Source organism: Coregonus clupeaformis, chromosome 10 (assembly GCF_020615455.1).
Source record: "Coregonus clupeaformis isolate EN_2021a chromosome 10, ASM2061545v1, whole genome shotgun sequence".
Taxonomy (NCBI): Eukaryota; Metazoa; Chordata; class Actinopteri; order Salmoniformes; family Salmonidae; genus Coregonus; species Coregonus clupeaformis.
In genome coordinates this window covers 8,061,657-8,087,036 of record NC_059201.1, presented here as the reverse complement: position 1 = coordinate 8,087,036, position 25,380 = coordinate 8,061,657, and the positions used below count along the sequence as shown (strand labels likewise).

Sequence of the window (25,380 nt, the reverse complement as noted above, 5' to 3'; positions counted from 1 at the left end):
CACTTCAACAAAAAGTATGTGATCATTATCTTTGAGGCATTTTGTTACATCTTTCCGCATCGGACTTGCCAGAGACTTGCCAGGAATCTAATTTCATTTCCTGCTTCCTAACTCACCAAGAACAATCAGTCTGGATGTGGCTTCCAATGTACCATAGTCATTTTTTATTTTTATTTTGACCTCTCCACAGTTCTTCCTTTGACAATTGGTAAGACACAAGCCAGCTTTTATGTCAGTCTGTTCTATCTTGACATTGAGGCCTTCCAGGAGTTCCTCATCCTCCTTGATCCACGTGATCTTCATTGGGTCACCACCCGAAAAGGCCAATTTCCACTCAGCCGTTTCACCTGCTCTCACAATGACCGGCTTAGAGAATTCTCTCAGGGAATCCACGTTGAATGTTGGTGGGTCTTAAATATGAAAGAAAATAAAGTGCTCTAATCAAAGGAACAACAGCCTTACTGAAGCTTTTCATAACCCTGGATGTAATCCACATAATGTAACTGTCCATTCTTACTCTGCACAATGAGTGATCCCTCTGATATACGACCATCCACCTCAAAGCAATAGACTCCTGCATCGTCTTTTTTACAGTTATCAATGACCAGCTTGTGACAGGCTCCTTCTTTGATGATTTTCACCTTGTCATCAGGAAGTACCTGATTACAGAAAGAGAATAGATTAAATCTAATAGGGGAAAATAGAATCTTGTTTCTCAATCAGCTATAACAGAATATTTGCTAATGGGTACTTTTTCACTTTGATGACTGTAAAAGGTTTTATTGATCCCATCATGAGGTGGAGGATTTCCTAGTCCAACATTAATACACCTGATTCAATTAATTAACTAATCATCAAGCTATTGTTCTGAATCAAGTATCATCGGGCTGGAGCAAAAGCCTTCACAGCCCGTGGGTCTCCTGGATTGAAGAATACTGCACTCACCTGAAATCCGTCTTTATACCACACCCCCTCACAGTTTGGACTGCTCAGTTTGCAGGACAGCTCTGCTGGTTCACAGATTTTAACTTGGACATCAGCCACTCCCAAAATGAATTGAACAGCTGGATCTATAAATAAGTAAAGACAGCCAAAATTGTGACGCACAAATACTGTGTGTGTATATATAGTCACTGCCTTTTGTTTGGACTTCCTGACAAGCCTCTCGGGCTGGTGTTTACAGAGCAGTTGTCTGCTGATTTAGGATGTAAGGGCCTTCTCAGAGAAGGCTAGTTAGACACTTTCTCTGCTTCTGTGCTGGAGGTGTCTCCCTGTTGTAACTTCTATTAGACCAGATGGATTTATGATGGGCTATATCTGCTCTTCTCTGTTGTTCACCTGGAAATTCCTTTTACAGTTAGACAGTGCACAAACGGATGTTTTTTAAATGTTGTACAACATTATCATAATGACTATGGATGAGAAAGTTATAGAATATATATTTACTGTGTCTTATAAATGACAGAACAACAATATTTTACTTCAAATGTTACATACCAAGTTAGGTGATGAATTGTTATCCATAACAGCAATTGTCACAGGGTTGGCGTGGGGGGATAAGTGAATTATAAGTGAATTTTGCTATGAAATGGACAGAAACATAACAGCGTCATAAAACAGACATAACAAATGTCATAAGAGGTAATGACAAGGCAGTGTCATTTTCCACCTATTGGAAACAGACAGGTTGATATAACAGTCTATGTCACTTACGCTGAACAGTGAGCGTAGCCTCTGATATACGACCATCCACCTCAAAGCGATAGACTCCTGCGTGATCTTTTCGACAGCAATCAATGACCAGCTTGTGACAGGCTCCATCTGTGATGATTTTCACACTGTCATCAGGAGTTATCTGATCACAGAAAGAGAGATTGAAATAGCAGACTGAAAAGAGAATCTTGTTTGTCATTCATCTGTCATACAATCTTTCCTAATGGTTACTTTTCACTTCCATGACTGAATTACACTGAAGAAAAATATAAAACGCAACAATTTCAAAGATTTTAATGAGTTACAGTTCATATAACGAAAATCAGTCAACTGAAATAAATAAATTAGGCCCTAATCTATGGATTTCACATGACTGGGAAAACAGATATGCATCTGTTGCCCTCAGATAACTTGGAAGAAAAAAAGGTAGGGGAGTGGATCAGAAAACCAGTCAATATCTGGTGACCACCATTTGCCTCATGCAGCGCGACACATCTCCTTTACATAGAGCTGATCAGGCTGTTGATTGTGGCCTGTGGAATGTTGTCTCACTCCTCTTCAATGGCTGTGCTAAATTGCTGGATATTGTCGGGAACTGGAACATTCTGTCATACACGTCGATCCAGAGCATCCCAAACATTCTCAATGGGTGACATGTCTGGTGAGTATGCAGGCCATGGATGAACTGGGACATTTTCAGTTTCCAGGAATTGTGTACAGATCCTTGCGACATGGGGCCGTGCATTATCATGCTGAAACATGAGCTGATGGCGACGGATGAATGGCACAACAATGGGCCTCAGGATCTCGTCATGGTATCTCTGTGCATTCAAATTGCCACTGACAAAATGCAATTGTATCCATTGTCTGTAGCTTATGCCTGCCCATACAATAACCCCACTGCCACCATGGGGCACTCTGTTCAAAATGTTGACATCAGCAAACTGTCATCTGCCCGGTACATTTGAAACCGAGATTCATCAGTGAAGAGCACACTTCTCCAGCATGACAGTGGCCATCGAAGGTTAGCATTTGCCCACTGAAGACGGGTACGACGCCAAACTGCAGTCAGCGCAAGACCCTGGTGAGGATGACGAGCACGCAGATGAGCTTCCCTGAGACGATTTCTGACAGTTTGTGCAGGAATTCTTCGGTTGTGCAAACCTGTTGACCGGGTGGCCGGTCTCAGATGATCCCGCAGGTGAAGAAGCCGGATGTGGAGGTCCTGGGCTGGCGTGGTTAAATGTGGTCTGCGATTGTGAGGCCGGTTGGACGTAAACCAAATTCTCTAAAATGACATTGGAGGCGGCTTATGGTAGAAAAATTAACATTCAATTCTCTGGCAATGGCTCTGGTGGACATTCCTGCAGTCAGCATGCCAATTGCACGCTCCCTCAAAACTTGAGACATCTGTGGCATTGTGTTGTGTGACAAAACGACACATTTTAGAGTGGCCTTTTATTTTCCCCAGCACAAGGAGCACCTGTTTAATGATCATGCTGTTTAATCTGCTTCTTGATATTCTAGACCTGTCAGGTGGATGTATTATCTTGGCAAAGGAGAAATGCTCACTAACAGGGATGTAAACTAATTTGTGTGCACAACATTTGAGAGAAATAAGCTCTTTGTGCATATGGAACATTCCTGTGATCTTTTATTTCATCTCATGAAACATGGGACCAACACTTTACATGTTGCGTTTATATATTTGTTCAGTGTAATTGTGTTTATCCTATCATGATTTCACTTAAACTCATTGAATGTTGATCACCCCGCCATCTGGCAAAAACCATTGTCTATATACAGAGCCTTCGGGAAGTATTCAGAACCCTTTACTTTTTCCATATTTTGTTACGTTACAGCCTTATTCAAAAATGTATTAAATAAATAAAAAACCCAGCAATCTACACACAATACCCCATAATGACAAAGCATAAACCTGTTTTTAGAAATTGTTGCAAATTTATAAAATATAAAAAACTAATACTTATTTACATAAGCATTCAGACCCTTTGCTATGAGTCTCGAAATTGAGCTCAGGTGCATGCTGTTTCCATTGATCATCCTTGAGATCTTTCTACAACTTGATTGGAGTCCACCTGTGGTAAATTCAATTGATTGGACATGATTTGGAAAGGCACACACCAGCCTATATAATGTCCCACAGTTGACAGTGCATGTCAGAGCAAAAACCAAGCCATGAGGTCGAAGGAATTGTCCGTAGAGCTCAGAGACAGAATTGTGTCAAGGCACAGTTCTGGGGAATGGTACAAAACAATTCTGCAGCATTGAAAGTCCCCAAGAACACAGTGGCCTCCATCATTCTTAAATTGAAGAAGTTTGGAACCACCAAGACTCTTCCTAGAGCTGGCCGCCCGACTAAACTGAGCAATCGGGGGAGAATGGACTTGGTCAAGGAGGTGACCAACAACCCGATGGTCACTCTGACAGAGCTCTAGACTTCCTCTGTGCAGATGGGAGAACCTTCCAGAAGGACAACCATCTCTGCAGCACTCTACCAATCAGACCTTTATGGTAGAGTGGCCAGACGGAAGCCACTCCTCAGTAAAAGGCACATGACAGCCAGCTTGGAGTTTGCCAAAAGGCACCTAAAAACTCTTAGACCATGAGAAACAAGATTCTCTGGTCTGATGAAACCAAGATTGAAATATTTGGCTGCAATGCCAAGCGTCACGTCTGGAGGAAACCTGGCACCATCCCTATGGTGAAGCATGGTGGTGGCAGCATCATGCTGTGTGGATGTTTTTCAGCGGCAGGGACTGGGAGACTAGTCAGGATTGAGGCAAAGATGAACGGAGCAAAGTACAGAGAGATCCTTGATGAAAACCTGCTCCGGAGCACTCAGGACCTCAGACTGGGCCGAAGGTTCACCTTCCAACAGGACAACGACCCTAAGCACACAGCCAAGACAACACAGGAGTGACTTCGGGACAAGTCTCTGAATGTCCTTGAGTGCCCCAGCCAGAGCATGGACTTGAACATCTCTGGAGAGACCTGAAAATAGCTGTGCAGCAACGCTCCCCATCCAACCTGACAGAGCTTGAGAGGAGAGAGAAATGGGAGAAACACCCCAAATACAGGTGTACCAAGCTTGTAGCATCATACCCAAGAAGATTTGAGGCTGTAATCGCTGCCAAAGGTGCTTTAACAAAGTACAGAGTAAAGGGTCTGAATACTTATGTAAATGTGATATCAGTTTTTTTATTTTTTATAAATTAGCAAAACATTAAAATTAGATTGATGAGGGGAAAAAAATAATTTAATCAATTTTAGAATAAGGCTGTAACGTAACAAAATGTGGAAAAAGTCAAGGGTTCTGAATACTTTCCGAAGGCACTGTACGCTTAAAGAGAAACTGTCACGAAAAAACTAATTTTCCGGTTGAAAACGTGTGGCATCGGTAGTAGTCATATACATCATTTATAGTCCCGAAATCCACTAACAACCTTAAAACTGATAAGTCAGTATTTTCTTAAAGTCTGAGATTATGAGTACCTGCATAATCTGCTTTACTTGTTATATTTGAAGCTTGGGTTTTGATTTTATGTAATGCCCACTAAGACGGTGTTTGTTCGTTAATTCTCTCTAGGAGCGCACACCGGCTGCTCCTGCTGAAGGGTAGTGTTCGGATCTCACAACATCAGTCAAGCACCAAAGCTAATTGGCTAAAGTTAGCTAGCTTGCTTCCACACATAACTGAGAGAACACAGCAATTTAATTTAGCTTTTTTGCCAATGTTTACTGAAACCTGTCATAACAACCGGGTGTAGGGTAGGCCGTTTTGGACTCTCAAACCAGAGTGTTAATATTGGAGTAGATTGCCAGAGTGAATTTACAAACTCACCCCCCGACACATGCAAGAAACACCCACATCAAACTACACCTCCAAGACACAAATCTAGTCTTCTAAGCATTTGTTAATGAGGAGGAGGAAAACTGATGCAAAATCAGCCCTCTTTAATGCAGAGTTCTTCAATCCTGGTGTGGGGCAAAAGCCTGGACCAAGGATGAAGAACACTGTATTTGTTTGATTGAAGAATACTGTACTGACCTGTTTTCCTTCTTTATACCAGACCCCCTCAATGTTCGGACAGTTCACTTCGCAGAGCAGCTCTGCTTTTGTGTCAAGCTTAACGTCGACATCAGACAGTCCAATACTGAATTGAGCACCTGGATCTAAAAATAAGTTTTAAAATAAAACAGAAACCATCATAGTTTAATATAATCTCAAAGTTGGTAATGCATTACAACATTACTTATAATCTTAGCCGTAAATTGTAATACAGATGTAGGATCTTAATTTGAGCCAGTTTGCTACAGCAGGAAAATATTCCTGCAGCAACAGGAAATGTCAATAAGTATGTGGATTATAATTAATGGAATTGTTTTGTAGGATTTGATACATGTTTTGCTAGTCTGACATTTTAAAGTGGAAACTTAAAGTACAAACTTTAGAAGCCTTTTTAAACCTCCGAATGCAATACAAATTTGCTATTCTCAGCAACAAAAGTGACCAAATTAAGATCCTACATTTGTATGCACAAGCCATACGCCATAGCAATTAAACAAAAATACACAAGGTTACGTATGACTACTGACAAGACAATAATGGGGACCATAGATTGTTTAGGAAGTTCACAGAATGGTGGTTTCACATGTTATACCACATTGTCATTTCTCATAATGAATATAGATCAGCAAGTTATTAAATATATAATTACTGTGTCTTATAAATGACAGAGAACAGCAACAACTTAATGTTACATACCAAGTGAGGTGATGAATTGTTATCCATGTTCATAACAGCAATTGGCAGAGTTGGCAGGAGAGAAAATAAAGTGGGATGAACAGAGATATACAACAGGTGAATCATGTATGATGTATCCTTCTTTAATAGGCCAACTTTCATGTATCTTAAAGTGCTCTAATCATGGGAACTTCAGCCTTAGAGAAGCATTTCCTAATCCTGGATGTAATCCACATAATTTAACTGTCCACTTACCCTGCACAGTGAGTGATCCCTCTGATTTATGACCATCCACCTCAAAGCAATAGACTCCTGCATCGTCTTTTTTACAGTTATCAATGACCAGCTTGTGACAGGCTCCTTCTTTGATGATTTTCACCCTGTCATCAGGAAGTATCTGATTACAGAAAGAGAGAACACATTCAATCCAATAGGAGAAAATATAACCCAGTTGGTCATGTAGCTGTCATATAATCGTTGCAAATGGTTACTTTTCACTTTATATTATTTATCTTCATCATCAAGATATTGTTTAGTTGAATCACATGTGTTGGTATTGGGCTGTAGCAAAAGCCTGCACACCCTGTGGGTCTCCTGGACCAAGGTTGAAGAACACAGACTGTATTTTGGGGATTGAAGAATACTGCACTCACCTCTTTCCCGTCTTTATACCAGACCCCCTCAACATTCGGACTGCTTAGTGTCAAGGACAGCTCTGCTGTTTCGTCAAATTTAACTTCGATATCAGAGAGTCCGCATCCAACAAACTGAGCACCTGGATCTAAAATTAAGTAAAGACAACAGAAATCGTAATAGTTTAGTATAATCTCAAAGCAGGTAATGCATCACAAATCTCTGCTGTAAATTGCAAACGTTTATGTTCTTACTCAATTGAACAAGATACAAAGTTAAAGGGATAGTTCTCCCAAAAATTACAAAATGACATGTTGGTTTTTACCCTGTAAGCCGTCTGTGGACCAAGGAAGACAGCAACCATGCTTTGGTTTTGTTTACCTGGTCACTGTCTCCAAACGTTTTTGCATTTTTTGTCCAAAAACCAACGCAAGTCAATACAGTATCTCCAATTAAGCATGTTTTGTGTTCCATGTCCAAATCATCTCAAAGTAACTTTATTGAGCTAAACAATCAATCTGAAGCTGATTTGGACATGACATGCAAAACATTCTAATACATAAATGCTAAAAAGTTAGCATTTGGAAACAGTGGCCAGGTCAACAAAACCAAAGCATGGAGTGCCTTCTTTCCTTGTCCATAGACTGACAGGGTGTGCAATCCCTTACAAAATTACCAATGACTAAATTATAAGGGGAACTATAGATTGATTAGAAGGATTTTCCATGTTGTACCACATTGTCACAATGAATATAGATGAACAAGTTATTAAATAAACATTGACTGTGTAATAAATTACAGGACATCTTTTTACTTCAATGTTACATACCAAGTTAGGGGATGCATTGTGACCGATGTCCATAACAACAATTGTCACCGGGTTGGCAATGGGGAAAAATGTGGAATGAACACAAATGTATAACAGTTGACTATGTATCATCATATAATTTTCATGTATAATCATATCATTTTCATGTATCATCATATCATTTTCATGTATCATAAAGTGCTTTAATCAAGGAAACGATAGTTTTACAGAAGCATGTCATACCACTGGGTGTAATCCACATACTGTAACTGACCTTGAACAATGAGCTTTGCCTCTGATTTTTGACCATCCACCTCAAAGCGATAGACTGCCCCATCATCTTTTCGACAGCAATCAATAACCAGCTTGTGACAGGCTCCTTCTTTGATGATCCTCATCCGGCCCGTAGTTGTTACCTGATCACAGAAAGAGAGAATGGATTAAATACAATAGGGGTCAGCAAATGTAATCTTGTTGGTCTTTCAATTGTCATAGATTATTTGTTAATGGGTACTTTTTACTTTGATGACTTCAATAGTTGTTTATCCCATCACACTGTACTGTGGTATAGAAAAAATACTGTACTCACTTGTTTGCCGTCTTTATACCAGACTCCCTCAATGTTTGCACTTATTAGTGTCAAGGATAGCTCTGCTGTTTCGTCGAGATTAACTTCAACATCAGAGAGTCCACATCCAACAAATTGAGCACCTGAATCTATAAATAAGTAAAGACAACAGAAATAGTTTAGTATAATCTCCAAATGGGTAATGCATCGCTACTTTCCTTATAATCTTAGCTGTAAATTGGTATATGCAAATATATATGGTCTTATGCAATGAAACAAGATAAACAAGGTTTAGTATGACTAATGACAAGATAATGATGGGAAAATATAATTTTCACATGTTGACAAGTTAAATATATATTTACTGTGACTTATAAATTACAGAATAACAAAACTTGTTCCTTCAATGTTACATAGGCCTACCTTTTTAATTAATTGTTATTGGGTTGGCAAAAAACTATTATCACGTGTACAACAGGTGAATAAAAATATTTATAGAATGATGTATAATAATTTTATATAGGACACATTCCTTGTATCTTAAAGTGCTCTAATCAAGGGAACAATAGCCTTACAGAATAATTTCCTAATCTTGGATGTAATCCACTGTAACCGTCCATTCTTACCTGAAACAGTGAGCTTTGCCTCCGATTTATGACCATCCACCTCAAATGAATAGACTCCTGCATCGTCTTTTTTACAGCTGTCGATTACCAGCTTGTGACAGGCTCCATCTTTGATGATTTTCACCCCATCCTCGTCAGTTAGCTGATGACAGAAATAGAGAATGGATTCAATCCATTAGGGGTCTGAAAATAGCATCTTGATTTTCATTCAACTGTCAAAGCATATTTTGCTAATGGGTATTATTTCCAGTTATTTAACTATGACAATAAACAAATCATCAAGCTGTTGTTTAGTTTAATCAAATGTGTTAGTGTTGGTCTGGAGCAAAAGCCTGCACACCATGTGGGTCTCCTGGAACAAGGTTGAAGAACGCTATGTTTGTGTGATTGAAGAATACTGCACTCACTGGTTTCCCATCTTTAAGCCAGACTCCCTCACAGTTCTCATGGCTCAGTTTGCAGGACAGTTCTGCTGTTTCCCAGAGGCTGCCGTTAGTATCAGTCAGTCCACTAAGGAATTGAACACCTGGATGTAACATTAGGTAATGACATCATACAGTAGTCCAGGATAATCTCGGCAGGTAATGCATCACATCTTTCCTCATTGTCTCATCTGTGAATTGACATTTTCATAAATACACTATATATACACACAGACGTATGTGGACACCCCTTCAAATTAGTGGATTCGGCTATTTCAGCCACACCCGTTGTTGACAGGTCTATAAAATCGAGCACACAGCCATGCAATCTCCATAGACAAACATTGGCAGTAGAATGGCCCGTACTGAAGAGCTCAGTGACTTTCAACTTGGCACCCTCATAGGATTCCACATTTCCAACAAGTCAGTTTGTCAAATTTGTGCCCTGCTAGAGCTGCTCCGGTCAACTGTAAGTGCTGTTATTGTGAAGTGGAAACGTCTAGGAGCAACAACGGCTCAGCCAACAAGTGGTAGGCCATACAAGCTCACAAAGCGGGACCGTTGAGTGCTGAAGCGCGTAGCCCCTAAAAATTGTCTGTCCTTGTTTGCAACACTTACTACCGAGACGATTCTGTGCTTCCAACTTTGTGGCAACAGTTTGGGGAAGGCCCTTTCCTGTTTCAGCATGACAATGCCCGCGCGCACAAAGCAAGGTCCATACAGAAATGGTTTGTCGAGATCGGTGTGGAAGAACTTGACTGGCCTGCAAAGAACCCTGACCTCAACCCCATCGAACACCTTTCGGATGAATTGGAACGCCGAGCCAGGCCTAATCGCCCAACATCAGTGCCCGACCTCACTAATGCTCGTGGCTGAATGGAACCAAGTCCCCGCAGCAATCTTCCAACATCTAGTGGAAAGCCTTCCCAGAAGAGTGGAGGCTGTTATAGCAGCAAAAGGGGGGACCATCTCCATATTAATGCCCATGGTTTTGGAATGAGATGTTTGACAAGCAGGTGTCCACATACTTTTGGTCAGGTAGTGTATATATTCAATAGAAATTTAACAAAATAAGCAAGGTTAAATATGACCATTGAAAAGATAATGATGTGAACTAGACATGTAGATTGGTTAGGCAGTGCACATACTGGCGGTTTTGGTTGTACCACATTGACATCAATAATATAGACAAACAAGTTATTGAGTTATGTTTACTGTGTCTTATAAATGAATATGACATGAACTGATATAGCCAGAAGAAGAAGAATGCAAATGATAAACATGCAAAGAAACAACTCCCAATGGGCACAGACTTCAGTTCAACGTCAAGTTTTGATTTACATTTGGTTGAGTTGTCAACTAATGTGAATTAAATATGAAATCAACAAAACATTTCATCATGTCATTGGATTTAGGTTAAAAGTTTATTGAAAAAAAGACAAAATGCCCTTACGTTGATTACTTTTTGCAAATCCAATCAGTTTTCCACATTGATACAATGTCATCACATAGATATTTTGGGGGTTGAAATGACATGGAAACAATGTGGATTCAACCAGTTTTTGCCCAGTGGGTTGAGACAAACATTGATGCAAGGACACACTGAAAGCATACCAGCTTACCTATTATTTATAGTGCAGGAAGTCTCTTAATATATTGTTTGATACAAGAGAATCAAAGTACCAAAATTAAGTTAGTAAAAATACCCTTTTTTTGTATACTTAAAAACAAAAGCAGTACACTTTTCCCTAAGTGTTTCAAATGTACCCCAAATATATAGTTTTTGTAGTAAAAATTAAATTAAATGGTCCACTTATTGTGAAACTTTGCGTACTTCACGTCTTACTCGTTCTACAATACTTTACTGTCAATGTATTTTAGTTCACATTAATTCACTGAATAATATAGAACTTGGAATAAACTATGGTCCAAGTTTACTTTTTGAGAGTGTTTTGTTAGTATCATAAAAGTGTGTGAAAGAGGCTGGTATAAATACAGTGCCTTCAGAAAGTATTCACACCCCTTGACTTTTTCAACATTTTGTTGTTACAGCCTGAATTTAAAATGGATTATATTGAAATGTTTTTTCACTGGCCTAAAACATAATTCCACTTTGACATTATTGTTTATACCCCATAATGTCAAAGTGGAATTATGTTTTATTTAATTTTTACAAATTAATTAAAAATTAAAGCTGAAACGTCTTGAGTCAGTAAGTAATAAACCCCTTTGTTATGGCAAGCCTGGGCGGCAGGTAGCCTAGCGGGTAGGAGCGTTGGGCCAGTAATCAAAAGGTTTCTGGATCAAATCCCAGAGTTGACAAGGTAAAAATCGGTTGTTCTGCCCCTGAGCAAGGCAGTTAATCCACTGTTCCGTGGATGTCAATTAAGGCAGCCCTCCACACCTCTCTGATTCAGAGGTATTGGGTTATATGTGGAAGATGCTTTCAGTTGTACAACTAACTAGGTATCCCCCCTTTCCTAAATAAGTTCAGGAGTAAAACTGTGCATAATAAGTTGCATGCACTCACTGTGTGCAATAATAGTGTTTAACATGAGTTTTGAATGACTACCTCATCTTTGTACCCCGCACATACAATTATGTGTAAGGTCCCTCAAGGATTTCACCATTAAGCCAATAGTTACTTTATAACATTTATAGAGTTTAGTGGCTGTGATAGGGGAAAACTGAGCATGGATCAACAACATTATAGCTACTCCACAATACTAACCTAATTGACAGAGTGAAAAGAAGGAAGTCTGTAGAGAATACAAATATTCCTAAACATGCATCCTGTTTGCAACAAGGCACTAAATTAATACTACAAAACATGTGGCAAAGCAATTCACTTTTTGTCCTGGATACAAAGTGTTATGTTTGGGGCAAATCCAATACAACACATTGTTGAGTACCACACTCCATATTTTCAAGCATAGTGGTGGCTGCATCATGTTATGGGTATGCTTGTAATTGTTAAGAACAGGGGAGTTTTTCAGGATAAAAAATTGAAATAAGTACTCACATAGGCTCTATTTATGGCATTTCTATCTGCAAGTTTCAACAACGTTTGGCAACTGAATGTGGCGCCTGGATATGATGAGAGTGTGTCAACCCACCAGTACTTATCAGCTAACTGGTATATGTCTCTCTCTAGTGCTATCTAGGAAGTACTGCAAGTGCTGGTCTGTTAACGAAGCCTGCTGATGAAGTCTACACACCAAAAAAAGGCTTTGCTTATGAATCGAAAGGCCAAAGTCAATCTTCAATAAACGGTACCACAACAAAGAATTGACAAAAATATTTAATTCAAGGTAAACTTATTTGTCAAGTACTAATTAAGCTACCATATAAAAATGACTGTAAATTAAAGTCAGGGTTTAAAATCCAACAAGCTCCCTACTTTTTGATGCGATTCCCTCAGGCAGAATCGGTCAGTCTGGTATTTCGACTCCTTTTCCAAGTTGATTATCATAACCAATGCTCATATCATTAATCTTACCTCCTTATATATTTTGGCAGCAACTCAAAAGTTGACAAGCGTCATCAAGTCAGTCTGCTTACAACATTTACAATAGCAGCAACACAACAAGAGCAACAAAACACTAACCGCCAGCACAATGTCCATAAATGTAGGCAAATCATGATGATAAACAATAAAAGTAATCATGCCAACATTAGGTAGCCTAATGCACTGGGATAGAATAAGAATTTACCTTTTCCCCCATGTCCATCTCCATCCCCCTCTCCGGCACCGGCTCCGGCTCCGGCTCCTGCTGCATTCGCAGCGTCCTTCTCTGCTTGGGCCTGTCTGGCTGCATCCGCAGCGTCCTTCTCTGCTTGGGCCCGTCTGGCTGCATCCGCAGCATCCTTCTCTGCTTGGGCCCGTCTGGCTGCATCCGCAGCATCCTTCTCTGCTTGGGCCCGTCTGGCTGCATCCGCAGCATCCTTCTCCTTCTGCAGCATAGCCGATTGCTCTGCGGCGATCTTAGCCAGGTCCTCTCCTCCACCACCAGCCGTGGTGGTTTTGCGGGCCGTCTTTTTCCCACGCATGTTTGGGTCATTATCGGCTGAGTTAACACGGACATGGAAAGAGGGGTTTAAGTTCAAGTATAAGGCTTCATGTTTGTGTTAGTTTTTGCTTATAAAATATTGTATCACAGTTGTCCCACCTTCCACAATAAGCCAAGCGTTGCAGGAGGCAATGCCAGCCATGGCAGTGTAGACTCCCTTGTCGACTTGGGCACAATCTTTCACCCTTAAGCTGTGAATGAGGTGGTCTTCTGACACAATGATGTCAAACTTGTCCCCTTGTTCGAGAGGGATGTTCTTTCCAATCCACACAATCTTTGGGAAGGGTTGGGACAAGACACACTCAAACACGGCATCCTCTCTCTCCTTAGCCTTCACCTCCTGAATCTTGACAACAAACTCCACTGGTATAACTATAGAGGGAAAGACAGTACGATATTGGTGAGAAACATTTCTCTCAAACATTCCTCAAGAATTATCAAATTAGAATATATATATACTTTATTACAGTTGGTAAATAGGTAATACAGAAAGGTAAAAGAAGACGCATTCTTACTCTTAAAGTCAGTTGAGAAACAATTGGCATCCTCAACGTCCACCTGGTACAACCCAGCGTCGTCTGGCATCAGGTCGTTGATGCTAAAGATGTACTTCCTGCCTATTTTGTTTAGGTTGTGCTTCCCGGTGCCGTCGTCAGAATAGGGAAGCATGACCCCGTCCTTTTGGGCAGAAAAAGTCAAACACATCATGCACTTCATAACATGTTTGTTCATCAATTAGCTTATCACTGTCTTCCATGGTGGGGGGGAGGACCCACCTTGAATAGGAAAATCTGACTGTTGGGATTCTTCAGTTCCATGTCCAGTTCAAACTGTGCTGAGCCATCTGTTTTCACCTCAATGTGTTTCAGATTTTCAAGTTTTTCAACAACCTATCAAATTGAAGGAGAGGAGATCAGGAGAGGCTAAAGCTGGAGAGGGTCAATTATTACCCACAAGGTATAGTCATCTGTACACTGATTGCCTTATTGCATCATCGCTGATACCTTTGCCTGCTCCTCCTCTCTCTCTTTCTTCTTTAGGTTCAGCTGCTTCAGCATCCAGCGGAAGTCAGTGATTCCATACTCCATACAGACCTTCTCGTAGTCCTTCTTAGGTGAGCTCAGCAACACCTCCCAGAACTTTGGATCAATCTCTCCCTCCTTCTTCTTTAGTTGTGGTTTAGTTCGTACAACACTTTAATGGGAATGGGAAGAGTTAAAACTCTGGGGAAACTAGTGGTTGGCCAACCTTATCTATTTGTCACAACACTATTCTTGATATATCTGTCTGAAGTATAGTCAACAAAAAATTTTCTGGAAATCAATTAATGGTTTCCAAAAATGGACATGTATGTTCCCAAAACGGGACATTAAATAATTGTTTCGGATATTTGCATTTGAACAGTCATTTACTTCCTCTTAAGCATTTTTCTGAAATCCTCTGGTGCCGCTCTTTTTGGTCCTAGAAGAGATTAAGAATTAAAATAACTAGCTGGATAAATATTTGTTCTTGAATCTTCATGAACTAAGGAATTGGGTAATATTACGATATACAATCATCTTCACACCTGTTGTCGCTTTCTTCTTGAATCCAACTGAAAATAGAAAACAATATATTTTTCTCATGAGTACTGGTAATAGCAAATTTGTTTTAGCAAGTGAACACTGCCATTTCAATTAATCATCCTAATGACCTAAATCAATTAATTTCTCACCCTCAATAACATTCAAGGTGGCAGTGCAAACTGCTCTTCCATATTCATTGGCAGCAAAACATTTGTAGGTGTCAGCTTGTTCCGCTGTTACATTGGGCATCTGATGAAATGACAACATTGCAGTGAGATTTAACCCTACACTCGATCGATACCACACCAGACATAGGCGTAGTGATTTTAGAGAAAAATGTAATAGCATGGCTTTCTCCTGCATTGGCATACTTGCACTATCACTTGTTTTTCCCAGTGAAACAATTATTAGATAATGACAATTTAAAGGGTTGAAATTGGTTGTGCGTGCCATTAGCTTGCTGCTCCTACTTACCTCAAGAAAGTATTCATCCATAATCTCATCATATCTACTGATATACTTCACTGGATCCTCCAGCGGGCCTTTGTTCCTGGCCCAAGTGATGTTTGGTGTAGGCACTCCGCTTACCTTACTTTTGAAAAAGGCTAATTTACCTGAAAGCATAGATATGTATAATGCACTATAAATGAAAGTCACCTAATGTTAGTGTGCCCCCCTGCCCAGAAATCAAGCTCGTGCACGTCAGTTTATTCAATAAAAGGGACCCTACCCTCTTGGATCGTCAAAGCGATGGGCTTGCGGGTGAAGTCGGGGGTGGTCATGCCCTCCGGTATTTCCTCCACAAACTGCGTTATCATAACTCCAGGGACTCTGGATCTTCTTTTAATAGCCACTGTTGAAGTCCGAAAACAAATACTCTCAGCTCAAAGTTGTTGTGAAGAAACAAGACCAAACAGCAACCAACAAATAAGAAACATTCCTCAATTAGAGAAATATTACATCATGAATGTTTTGTGTAGGTCAGTATATTTTCACACCAGTTTAAAATGCGTACACTCTTACACGTCAATATTATACATGGGGCTGTAATACTTTGGTTGGCTGATTTTGAAGGTGCATTTTTGCCAATCCTCCACAAGAGGTCAAGATTTCATTTCCGCAGCAAAAATAAAAAATGAAAATGAAAAGATTTAAGTAATTGTAATTAAATGTATTGCTTCACATGGAAACAAATAGATGACATAACCCCAGTGAATAATATTGGAAAAATCTTTTGTTTAAAAAACGTCAGTAAATATTTTGATCATTAGTAGCTCATTCAAATCATATCCTTTATTTTTAATATTTTAGATGAAACCTGGTCCTGGAAAGGAACGTTGTATCGTCACTTACTAATTTACAGTCGGATGTCTTTAACGTTAATTTGTTTAATCATTTGAAAAACAACAACATCAGAAAGTTCAGCCATCCAGGACAGGGTTTTCAGTAACAATCAGGATAATAATCAAATAACATAAATCTTCACTGGCGGATGTATGGAGCATTAATTATGCCTGCACCAATTTGGTTTTCCACCATCTTGAAGTGATTTTTTAATCAGAGTTATTATTTTAAAAATGTGATCACAGTAAACATGGCATGCATTGAGTTGAAGTGCATTTCAGCAGTTTCCCAATGTCAACCTTCCTACCTTGACCATGGGGCGCCCAGTCATCTCCTGGTAGTAAAAGCGAATGAAGCACATGAATGGAGACAGACAATGGAACTAAAATACTGACAAACTGGCACTGCTTGTTCTTCCCACTAGGCACAGATGTCAACTCAACGTCTATTCCTTTATGACACGTCTATTCCATTTAATTGAAACAACGTTGATTCAACCAGTGTGTGCCCAGTGGGTTAACACTGACAGAAAAGGCAGTGTTAACATACAGTATGCTAACATATATCTCAGTGGTCTACACAGAGCGTACAAAATACAAGAATAGCTACAACATATAACATACAAGGTAAAAATAGGGACAGGTAGCACTACTTGGATTAATCCTAATTGTAATTTAATTGTAGAAGCAGGCATTTCTCAAAATCGCTAAAAGACAGACACAGGACATGTGGTAGAGGGTGCTCTTTGGGTAAAAGGTCTTCAATGCACCCATGTTGTAGTACTAAAATCTCCAAAACAATTTCCCTGTTCAAGCCTACATTTTATTTTTATTTTACAGCACAATAGTAATGACTATCACTGCCCAGCACATTGCTACCATATTTGTATTTTTAAAAAAATAAGAAATCTGCTTCGAGTCAGTGTTGGTCCCAATAGATAAAAGATGGATTTGCCAGAGAGGCAGAGATGGTTGTAAAATATTTCCATACATCAAATTTCATAAGACTTTATTGATTTCTTTAAGAGTATCTTTAGTGTCCATTCATTCAATCTCTTGTGTTGTATTTACCATCTATCATCTGTTCCATCAAGTAATGCTCCTGGATGACATCGCCATTATACATTTTTTGTGTAGGTCAGTATATTTTCACACCAGTTTAAAATGCGTACACTCTTACACATCAATATTATACATGGGGCTGTAATACTTTGGTTGGCTGATTTTGAAGGTGCATTTTAGCCAATCCTCCACAAGAGGTCAACATTTCATTTCCGCAGCAAAAGTGAAAATAGAAAAATGGATGTAATTCTAATTAAATGTATTGCTTCACATGGAAACCAATTGAATACATAACCCCAGTGAATAATATTGGAAGAATAAGGAGTAAATAGTTGTATCATTAGTCATTCAAATCATATCCTTTATTTCAAATGAACCCTGGCCCATGAAATGAATATTTTCCTGTCACTTAATCTTAGGCCATACAAATGTAGTTATCAGTTTAACGGATGTCCCACTTCACATTTCTTGAAAATAAAATATGTTGTACTGAAAAATTGCAAGATTATAGCAAAAATAATGTCCTCAAGCTTCCAGTAAAGAGATACACAACTTCCTATCAGATTATGAATAGCTAAGTGTGCCTCAGACTCGGCCAGGACATGCTTTCAGTGATGTTATCCCACTTTTGACACCAATGGTGAATGGGGGTATCCCATACTGGGACTCAAACCCGGATCCCTGTGACTGCCATTAAAAACCTTAGCCATTACATCAAGAAGCTAGAATCTATTGACAAGGTTGCTAGACTTTTTTATTTTTTATTTTATTTGCTCGCACACATCACTTTAAAAAAATTATGAAATCAGTTAAACTGGTAATCAAGTTTGAATGGCCTTGCTGATTTACCATACTATATTACTTAGTGACATCAATTGAAAAACAGCAACATCAGAAAACTCATCCCTCCAGGACAGGGTTTACGGTAACAATCAGGATGATCAATTACATTATCAATTACATTGATCATCATAAAATCACATTAATCTGGAGGATGGGGTATCATGTACGGGAGCATCAATAATGCGTGCACTGATTTCCTTCAGCATACTTGACTATTTTCTGCCACACCCTGAAGTGATTTTTTAAAAATCAGAGTGGTTCTTTAAAATATGATCACTGTAAACATGGCATGCATTGAGTTGAAGTGCATTTCAGCAGTTTCCCAACATCAACCTTCCTACCTTGACCCTGGGGCGCCCAGTCATCTCCTGGTAGTAAAAGCGTATTAAGCACATGAATGGAGACAGACAATAGAACTAAGATACTGACAAACTGGCACTGCTTTGGCTTAACACTGACAGAGAAGGCACACTGGCAGACATATAATAAAATATATCACAGTGGGCTACGCAATGTGTACAAAATACAAGAATAGCTACAACATATAAAAAAAAAAAAAGGGACAGGTAGCACTACTTGAATTAATCCAAATTGTAATTTAGTTGAAGCATTAATTGAAGTTTTTTAATGAATTCTTTATTCTAAAAGACAGACACAGGACATGTGGTAGAGGGTGCTGGTTGGGTAAATGTTCTTCAATACCACCCATGTTGTATTACTGAAATCTCTTAAACTATTCCCCAGTTCAAGCCTATTTTACAGCACAATACTAATGACTGTTCCTACAAAACACGTTGCCTTCATCTTGAGGTATCTTCCAGTGCTACCATATGTTTTCTGCCTGGAGTCAGTGGTCCCAATAAATAAAAGATGGATTGCCAGAGGAGAGAGACGGAGACGGTTGATTTTATTTAGAGTGATTGATTTCATTTAGAGTATCTCTAGTGTCCATACATTCGCACTCTTGTGTCATCCTTATCAGGGGTGCATTGTTTGGAGATAGTTTTACCATCTCTTCCTTCAAGTACCTTGTCCTGTGTGGCCCAGCTGGTAGAGCATGGCGCTTGTTGTGGGTTCGATTCCAACAGGGGCCAGTACAAAAATATATGCACTCACTACTGTATGTCGCTCTGGATAAGACCGTCTACTAAAATGGAATGAAATGAAGTAATGTTTCTGGATGACTGCTTTTCCAGATATATATATATTTTTTTTCCTGCACCTTTGTATTGCTTGTTTGAAGGGAAGTTCTTGGGACCATTGGACAAGATGAGAAAGGGGCCAGTTTGATGTCTACCAACATGCCCACAAGATCTGGTTTAGAAATGTACAAGGATGTTTTTTGTTCTTCAAATAATGTCCAAGAGATTTGAGATTTACAGATGCAAAGATGGATGTGCAAGATGTGACCAAGATGCTCAGAGGAGCGAACGGTTGATGTCTGTTTCAAATACTTGGCCAGAGTGTACAATATATTCATTTTTCATTTTATTCTCATTCAATTCCTTTTCCAATGGTTGTGGCACTTGAATTAACCAATCATATAAAGGGCTTAGCCTGCAATAACCCACTCATATTAGCTTGAAAGATTGCACAAAGTCAGGGGGAACTTGAAGATGGATAGAGGATGGTCTTATGGGGTCATATAGAGATAAGTTTGATCAAATTTGTTTTTACTTCTCTTGTCTTCTTATTTCTATGTGTAGCCCTGCAGTAGAACTTTAATTTCCATGTTGCTGTACTCCTTTAAACTAAAAGTAATATTTGATATTGGGTGATTTGGATCAACCAAATGTAACCAATGTTTTGGCCAAAAGGGTAGAGAAGGTCAAGGGTTATGTATGATACTTACCCTGCCCTGGTGGGGGTGCAGTTGCCCCTGGTATCTTCATACTGATATCTGGACTTGTTGTAGGCCAATTCAGAGAGTTAGAAAGCTGTTTATGGCTGAAAGAACATTGCAAAAAGTTATACTTTTGTAATTCAGAAAATGATTCATACATTTTCATAACACCTTACCACTGTGGTACATTTTACAAACTGATTTATACATGAATTAGAGATTTGATTAGTGCATGAACATACTCAGGATATTAGGAAGACATTAGACAGTCACTCAATGCTATTTATTCTGAGGTCATTCAGTTTCACATATCCATGCAGACCGGAATCCCTCTTATCATGTCATGTCCTGGTTGTCATGAGGTATCACCATGCCTCGAGACAGCCTTGACAGTCAGCCAAGAGATGCTGGCACTATAAATGGGGAATATGAAACTTCACATGACGACGGACGACTGACTGACTCAGTCTGTCTACCTCTAGAGCCAAATGTCTGTGCCAATAGTTTAATCACCCCAATACCAAATTTGGTATTGAGGCAATATTTGGGCCTCAAGAATCTGATTTTGGCAATATTTTGGGAATCAATAAAATATGGTCTGTTACTAAGTCTTTCATTATAGGGTTGTGAAGTCCTTGTCCAGCAGTCTTACAAAATAGGATACATGGGACGTTATCTGAAGTATGGACTGAAGGCCTAGGGAAATGTGTGGTTTTGCTCTCTCAGTTCCCCATTATATTTGACCTTCAAAAATGATCACTCTGACCAATAAAGTTATATTAAGATTGATTTGATATGTTTTGCGTCAGGCGTAACCCTAAACCAGTGGTAAACACATTTATGGGATTCTCTATTTCAAGTGATCCTACTCAATCCATTTGTGACCCTCGGGTGGCTAGCTCATAGGTCACATACCTCATTAAACAATAGGCACGCTGTCTATCAGAACGTAATAATGTCAATCATAGCAACATAATCTTGAATAATAAAAAAAGTAATGTTTCAGTAAAGAGAATTTAAAAATGGTGGTAATGCTTTCCATTATCCAAAAGGGTTATTTGGCTGTCCCCATAGGATAACCATTTTTGGTTCCAGGTAGAACCCTTTTTGGTTTCAGGTAGAACTCTTTTGGGTTCCATGCAGAACCCTCTGTGGAAAGGGTTCTACATGGAACTCAAAAGGGTTCTACCAGGAACCAAAAAAGGTTATTCAAAGGGTTATCCTATGGGGACAGCCGAATAACCTTTTTAGGTTCTAGATAGCACCTTTTTTTTCTAAGAATGTAGTGCCCTGTGTTGACTTATTTCCATGTATTGTATTCCCATTGTTGTTCCCTAGAACTCTATGTATGTTTTCAAAATAACTAACAGCACCTAGGAACTTCAAATCATCCTAGGACATAATTTTTAAATCTCCAAGGATATTAACAATCCACAGATTCTCTAGTTATTATTATTAGTTCGTCCTATCCATGCAATAGAATTATATACAATTCTGTAAACTGTGGTTACAATTATATCCAATATTATTATGTAAGACCTGTTAGCAACCTTTCCAGCTCAGGGAATGATTAAATCGTAAAGTTAAACAAAAAAAAAAGACAAAGAAGAATCATCTAAAAGCATAAATACTGATATTCCTGAAAAAAAAGTCATTGTCTTCAATTGGTTGTAATATCGATCGTGATATTCTTCACACTTACAGAGATTTACAAACAAATCCTAATAAACATTCATCTTCTCTTGAAAGTTCAGTTTTAAAGTTTTGTCTAGCTAAATATTCTTCACTCTCCACACCCAATTATTCAATTCTACATTTTAAATAAATTGATATTCAAACGGTGCAGACCACGCCAGAACAGTACCTGAGGCTACACCAGTTAGCTAAGAGTATCATTCAATCACATCTGTCAACAACACCTGTAGAACATCTAGAGCAGGGCTCTCCAACCCTGTTCCTGGAGAGGTTTTCCCTCCAACCTCAGTAGTATCTAACCTGATTCCGTTTATCAACCAGTTATTATTAGAATCAGGTGTGCTAGATTAGGAAAACGGACGGTAGCACTTCAGGAACAGGTTTGGAGAGCCCTGATCTGGAGGGTTGCACAATATGAGACCATACACACATGTCAGTTCAACGTCTAGTTTTGATTTACAGTTGTCAACTAATGTCATTGGATTGAAAAAATAATGAAATGCCCTGATGTTGATAACTTTTTTCAAATCCAATTAGTTTTCCACGTTGATTCAACATCATTTTTTGGTTGAAATTACAATGGAAACAATGTTGATTCAACCAGTTTGTGCCCAGTGGGTATTTACATTTCTGCCATTTCAAATGCACCAGACCTAAGTTTACTTCGTCTTTCATATAAAACTCTCAGTGGAGATATACAGTGTTAAGAGTTAAACCACTGAATAAATATCAAGCCACAGGATTAAGTGAATGGCACAAACTCTTCCCTGGTGAGTGTGTGGGAAGCCCTCCCAGGTTCATCCCTGATCAAATAGACCAAGCAGCAGTCTAGAAATTACTCACCTCCCAGTGGTAAGTCCTCTAAGCACAGCTCCTCTCCTTTAGCCCTGTCTTGGCTGTCTCCGATATTTCAGCACTGCCGCCCCCCTTTTGTTAGGTGATAAAGTGGAACACGTAGAAATGCTCCATATACTTACAGTAGACCCATCTGCAGTCACATGGGTAGTCATTTAGTAAATATAATTATATTGACGAGATGGGATCCGGTGTGGGGTTGTAACCCCTGCAGTTGTAACCCCTAGAGAATGCTGCAAGTGGGAGAACATCTTCAATACCCCCCAATCACTGTGGGATCAAGTTGAAAGCTGTAAAATGGTACTCAACACATACCAGGTAGACAGGATGCTGACATCATTGTCATAGCTTAGACATTTCACCAGATCAGTAAAAGCATGCCAAATTTCATCCGGACATTCCATGTAAGTTCATGACAGGTAATACACATCACCTTACTGCTAAGTCTGTAAAGTACTTAAGTAAAAATACTTTAAAGTACTACTTAAGTAGTTTTTTTAGGGTATCTGTACTTTACTATTTATATTTTTGACTACTTTTACTTCACTACATTCCTAAACAAAATAATGTACTTTTTACTCCATACAGTTTCCCTGACACACAAAAGTACTCATTGAGTGCTTAGCAGGACAGGAAAATGGTCAAATTCACGCACCTATCAAGAGAATATCCCTGGTCATCCCTACTGCCTCTGATCTGGCGGACTCACTAAACACATACTTCATTTGTAAATAATGTCTGAATGTTAGAGTGTGCCCCTGGCTATCCATAATTCAATAAAAAACAAGAAAATGGTGCCGTCTGGTTTGCTTAATATAAGGAATTTGAAATTATTTGTACTTTTACTTTTGTTACTTAAGTATATTTTAGCAATTACATTTACTTTTGATACATATGTATATTTAAAACCAAATACTGTTAGACTTTTACTCAAGTAGTATTTTACTGTGACTTTCACTTTTGCTTGAGTCATTTTCTATTAAGATATCTTTACTTTTACTCAAGTATGAAAATTGGGTACTTTTTCCATCACTGAGGATTTATGGCTCCACAATGGCCATGTAATGACCTGCTATTTTTTATGTTTTTATTTAACCTTTTTTTAACAAGGCAAGTTAGTTAAGAACAAATTCTTATTTACAATGATGGCCTACCCCGGCCAAACCCGGTGACGGGCTAATAATTTACGTAAAGGATTTAGACTTGCTGTTTCACAAGGTCTCCAGAAACACGATCGCTCAACTATGTAGTTTATTGGCCTGTAAATGTGAATGTGAGACTTTTTATTTGGAAGGGAAAAAACATGTGATTCTAGTTAGTCTAATTATGAAGTGGCATATGGTTCTCCCACTTAGCAATAACAAAAATACCAATATCAATATCCAGTGAGTGGGTTTAGATCAAGTTCAATGACTCATACTGATCCTGATCAAGACCTAATAAAAATACATCCGCGTCTTGGCAAGGTGGTGCGTGTACATGGCTCTGGGGGGATTGGTTTCAAATTGACAGGTTTCACCAGACTTGACATGCTCAGACAGCTTGAATAGGAGAGGCTGTGACCTAACAGCAGGGACAACTCAGACTGGCCTCATGAAAGGAGAGGCTGTGACCTAACAGCAGGGACAACTCAGACTGGCCTCATGAAAGGAGAGGCTGTGACCTAACAGCAGGGAAAACTCAGAGGCACGACAGGAGGACAAACATAAACATCACTCTCTGACCTGACAGACAACATGGCGACAGTCAACCGCCACACACCCATAGACAATATAAAACACCTGTGACCTGACAGACAACATGGCGACAGTTAACCGCCACACACCCATAGACAATATAAAACACCTGTGACCTGACAGACAACATGGCGACAGTCAACCGCCACACACCCATAGACAATATAAAACACCTGTGACCTGACAGAAAACATGGCGACAGTCAACCGCCACACACCCATAGACAATATAAAACACCTGTGACCTGACAGACAACATGGCGACAGTCTACCACCATAGCACCTTGCCTCGGGACAAAACAAAAACACCTGTTTGTTCATACATCATTATAAGAATAGTATCACCCTTCCTCCTCAATCCCTCATTAAACCATAGAAGAAATATGAACATGTTATTACTGTAAGATGTATTGTGTTGATCTAATGAGGTGAAGAACTGGTTGCAGGTGGATGCGGGTAGTCAAGCTCACCAGATGTGATTCATATAGCAACAGCATTAAATATAATTACAAAAATGTGTTTGAACTTCAGGGGGTTGTCTATACAAATAGAATACACTGGGAGAGGGAAATTGAGTTTTATTGTTCTTGACAACATTGCTGATTTTCAATAATGCAATTGGACATTAGACCCTACTGACTAAATGGAAGGTACCCATACCGGTGAGGTGGATTCACCAAAGTGCATAGCATCGAAGCACAATTTGTGATTGCAAACACATCTCTTGCATTGAACAGAAACACATCGATTAAATAGAAGTCTCAAAGACATAGTGGGCAAGTCCTGAACTTGATGGAATCTGATCGTATAACTTTAGTATGATACAATGGC

At 39.2% G+C, this 25,380-nt stretch overlaps 1 protein-coding gene across 1 annotated transcript in view; it reads right to left on the bottom strand.

The window, feature by feature from the left end:
- The window catches only part of LOC121574919 (immunoglobulin-like and fibronectin type III domain-containing protein 1), a 31,585-nt gene extending 8,721 nt beyond the window's left edge, over positions 1-22,864 (bottom strand). Inside the window, exons 1-22 of the mRNA XM_041887607.1 lie at positions 22,803-22,864; positions 20,274-20,368; positions 15,904-16,026; positions 15,648-15,787; positions 15,323-15,422; positions 15,176-15,202; positions 15,021-15,069; positions 14,613-14,802; positions 14,385-14,498; positions 14,124-14,286; positions 13,708-13,980; positions 9,524-9,642; positions 9,117-9,258; positions 8,512-8,639; positions 8,197-8,338; positions 7,135-7,256; positions 6,737-6,878; positions 5,786-5,904; positions 1,714-1,855; positions 946-1,064; positions 518-659; positions 117-410 (exon numbers count right to left, since the gene is read on the bottom strand). Coding sequence (XP_041743541.1) covers positions 117-410; positions 518-659; positions 946-1,064; positions 1,714-1,855; positions 5,786-5,904; positions 6,737-6,878; positions 7,135-7,256; positions 8,197-8,338; positions 8,512-8,639; positions 9,117-9,258; positions 9,524-9,642; positions 13,708-13,980; positions 14,124-14,286; positions 14,385-14,498; positions 14,613-14,802; positions 15,021-15,069; positions 15,176-15,202; positions 15,323-15,422; positions 15,648-15,787; positions 15,904-16,026; positions 20,274-20,313 — 2,830 coding nt within the window. The 5' untranslated portion in view covers positions 20,314-20,368; positions 22,803-22,864. The remainder of the gene's footprint in view (positions 1-116; positions 411-517; positions 660-945; positions 1,065-1,713; positions 1,856-5,785; positions 5,905-6,736; positions 6,879-7,134; positions 7,257-8,196; positions 8,339-8,511; positions 8,640-9,116; positions 9,259-9,523; positions 9,643-13,707; positions 13,981-14,123; positions 14,287-14,384; positions 14,499-14,612; positions 14,803-15,020; positions 15,070-15,175; positions 15,203-15,322; positions 15,423-15,647; positions 15,788-15,903; positions 16,027-20,273; positions 20,369-22,802) is intronic.
- Between the last annotated feature and the right edge of the window lie 2,516 nt (positions 22,865-25,380).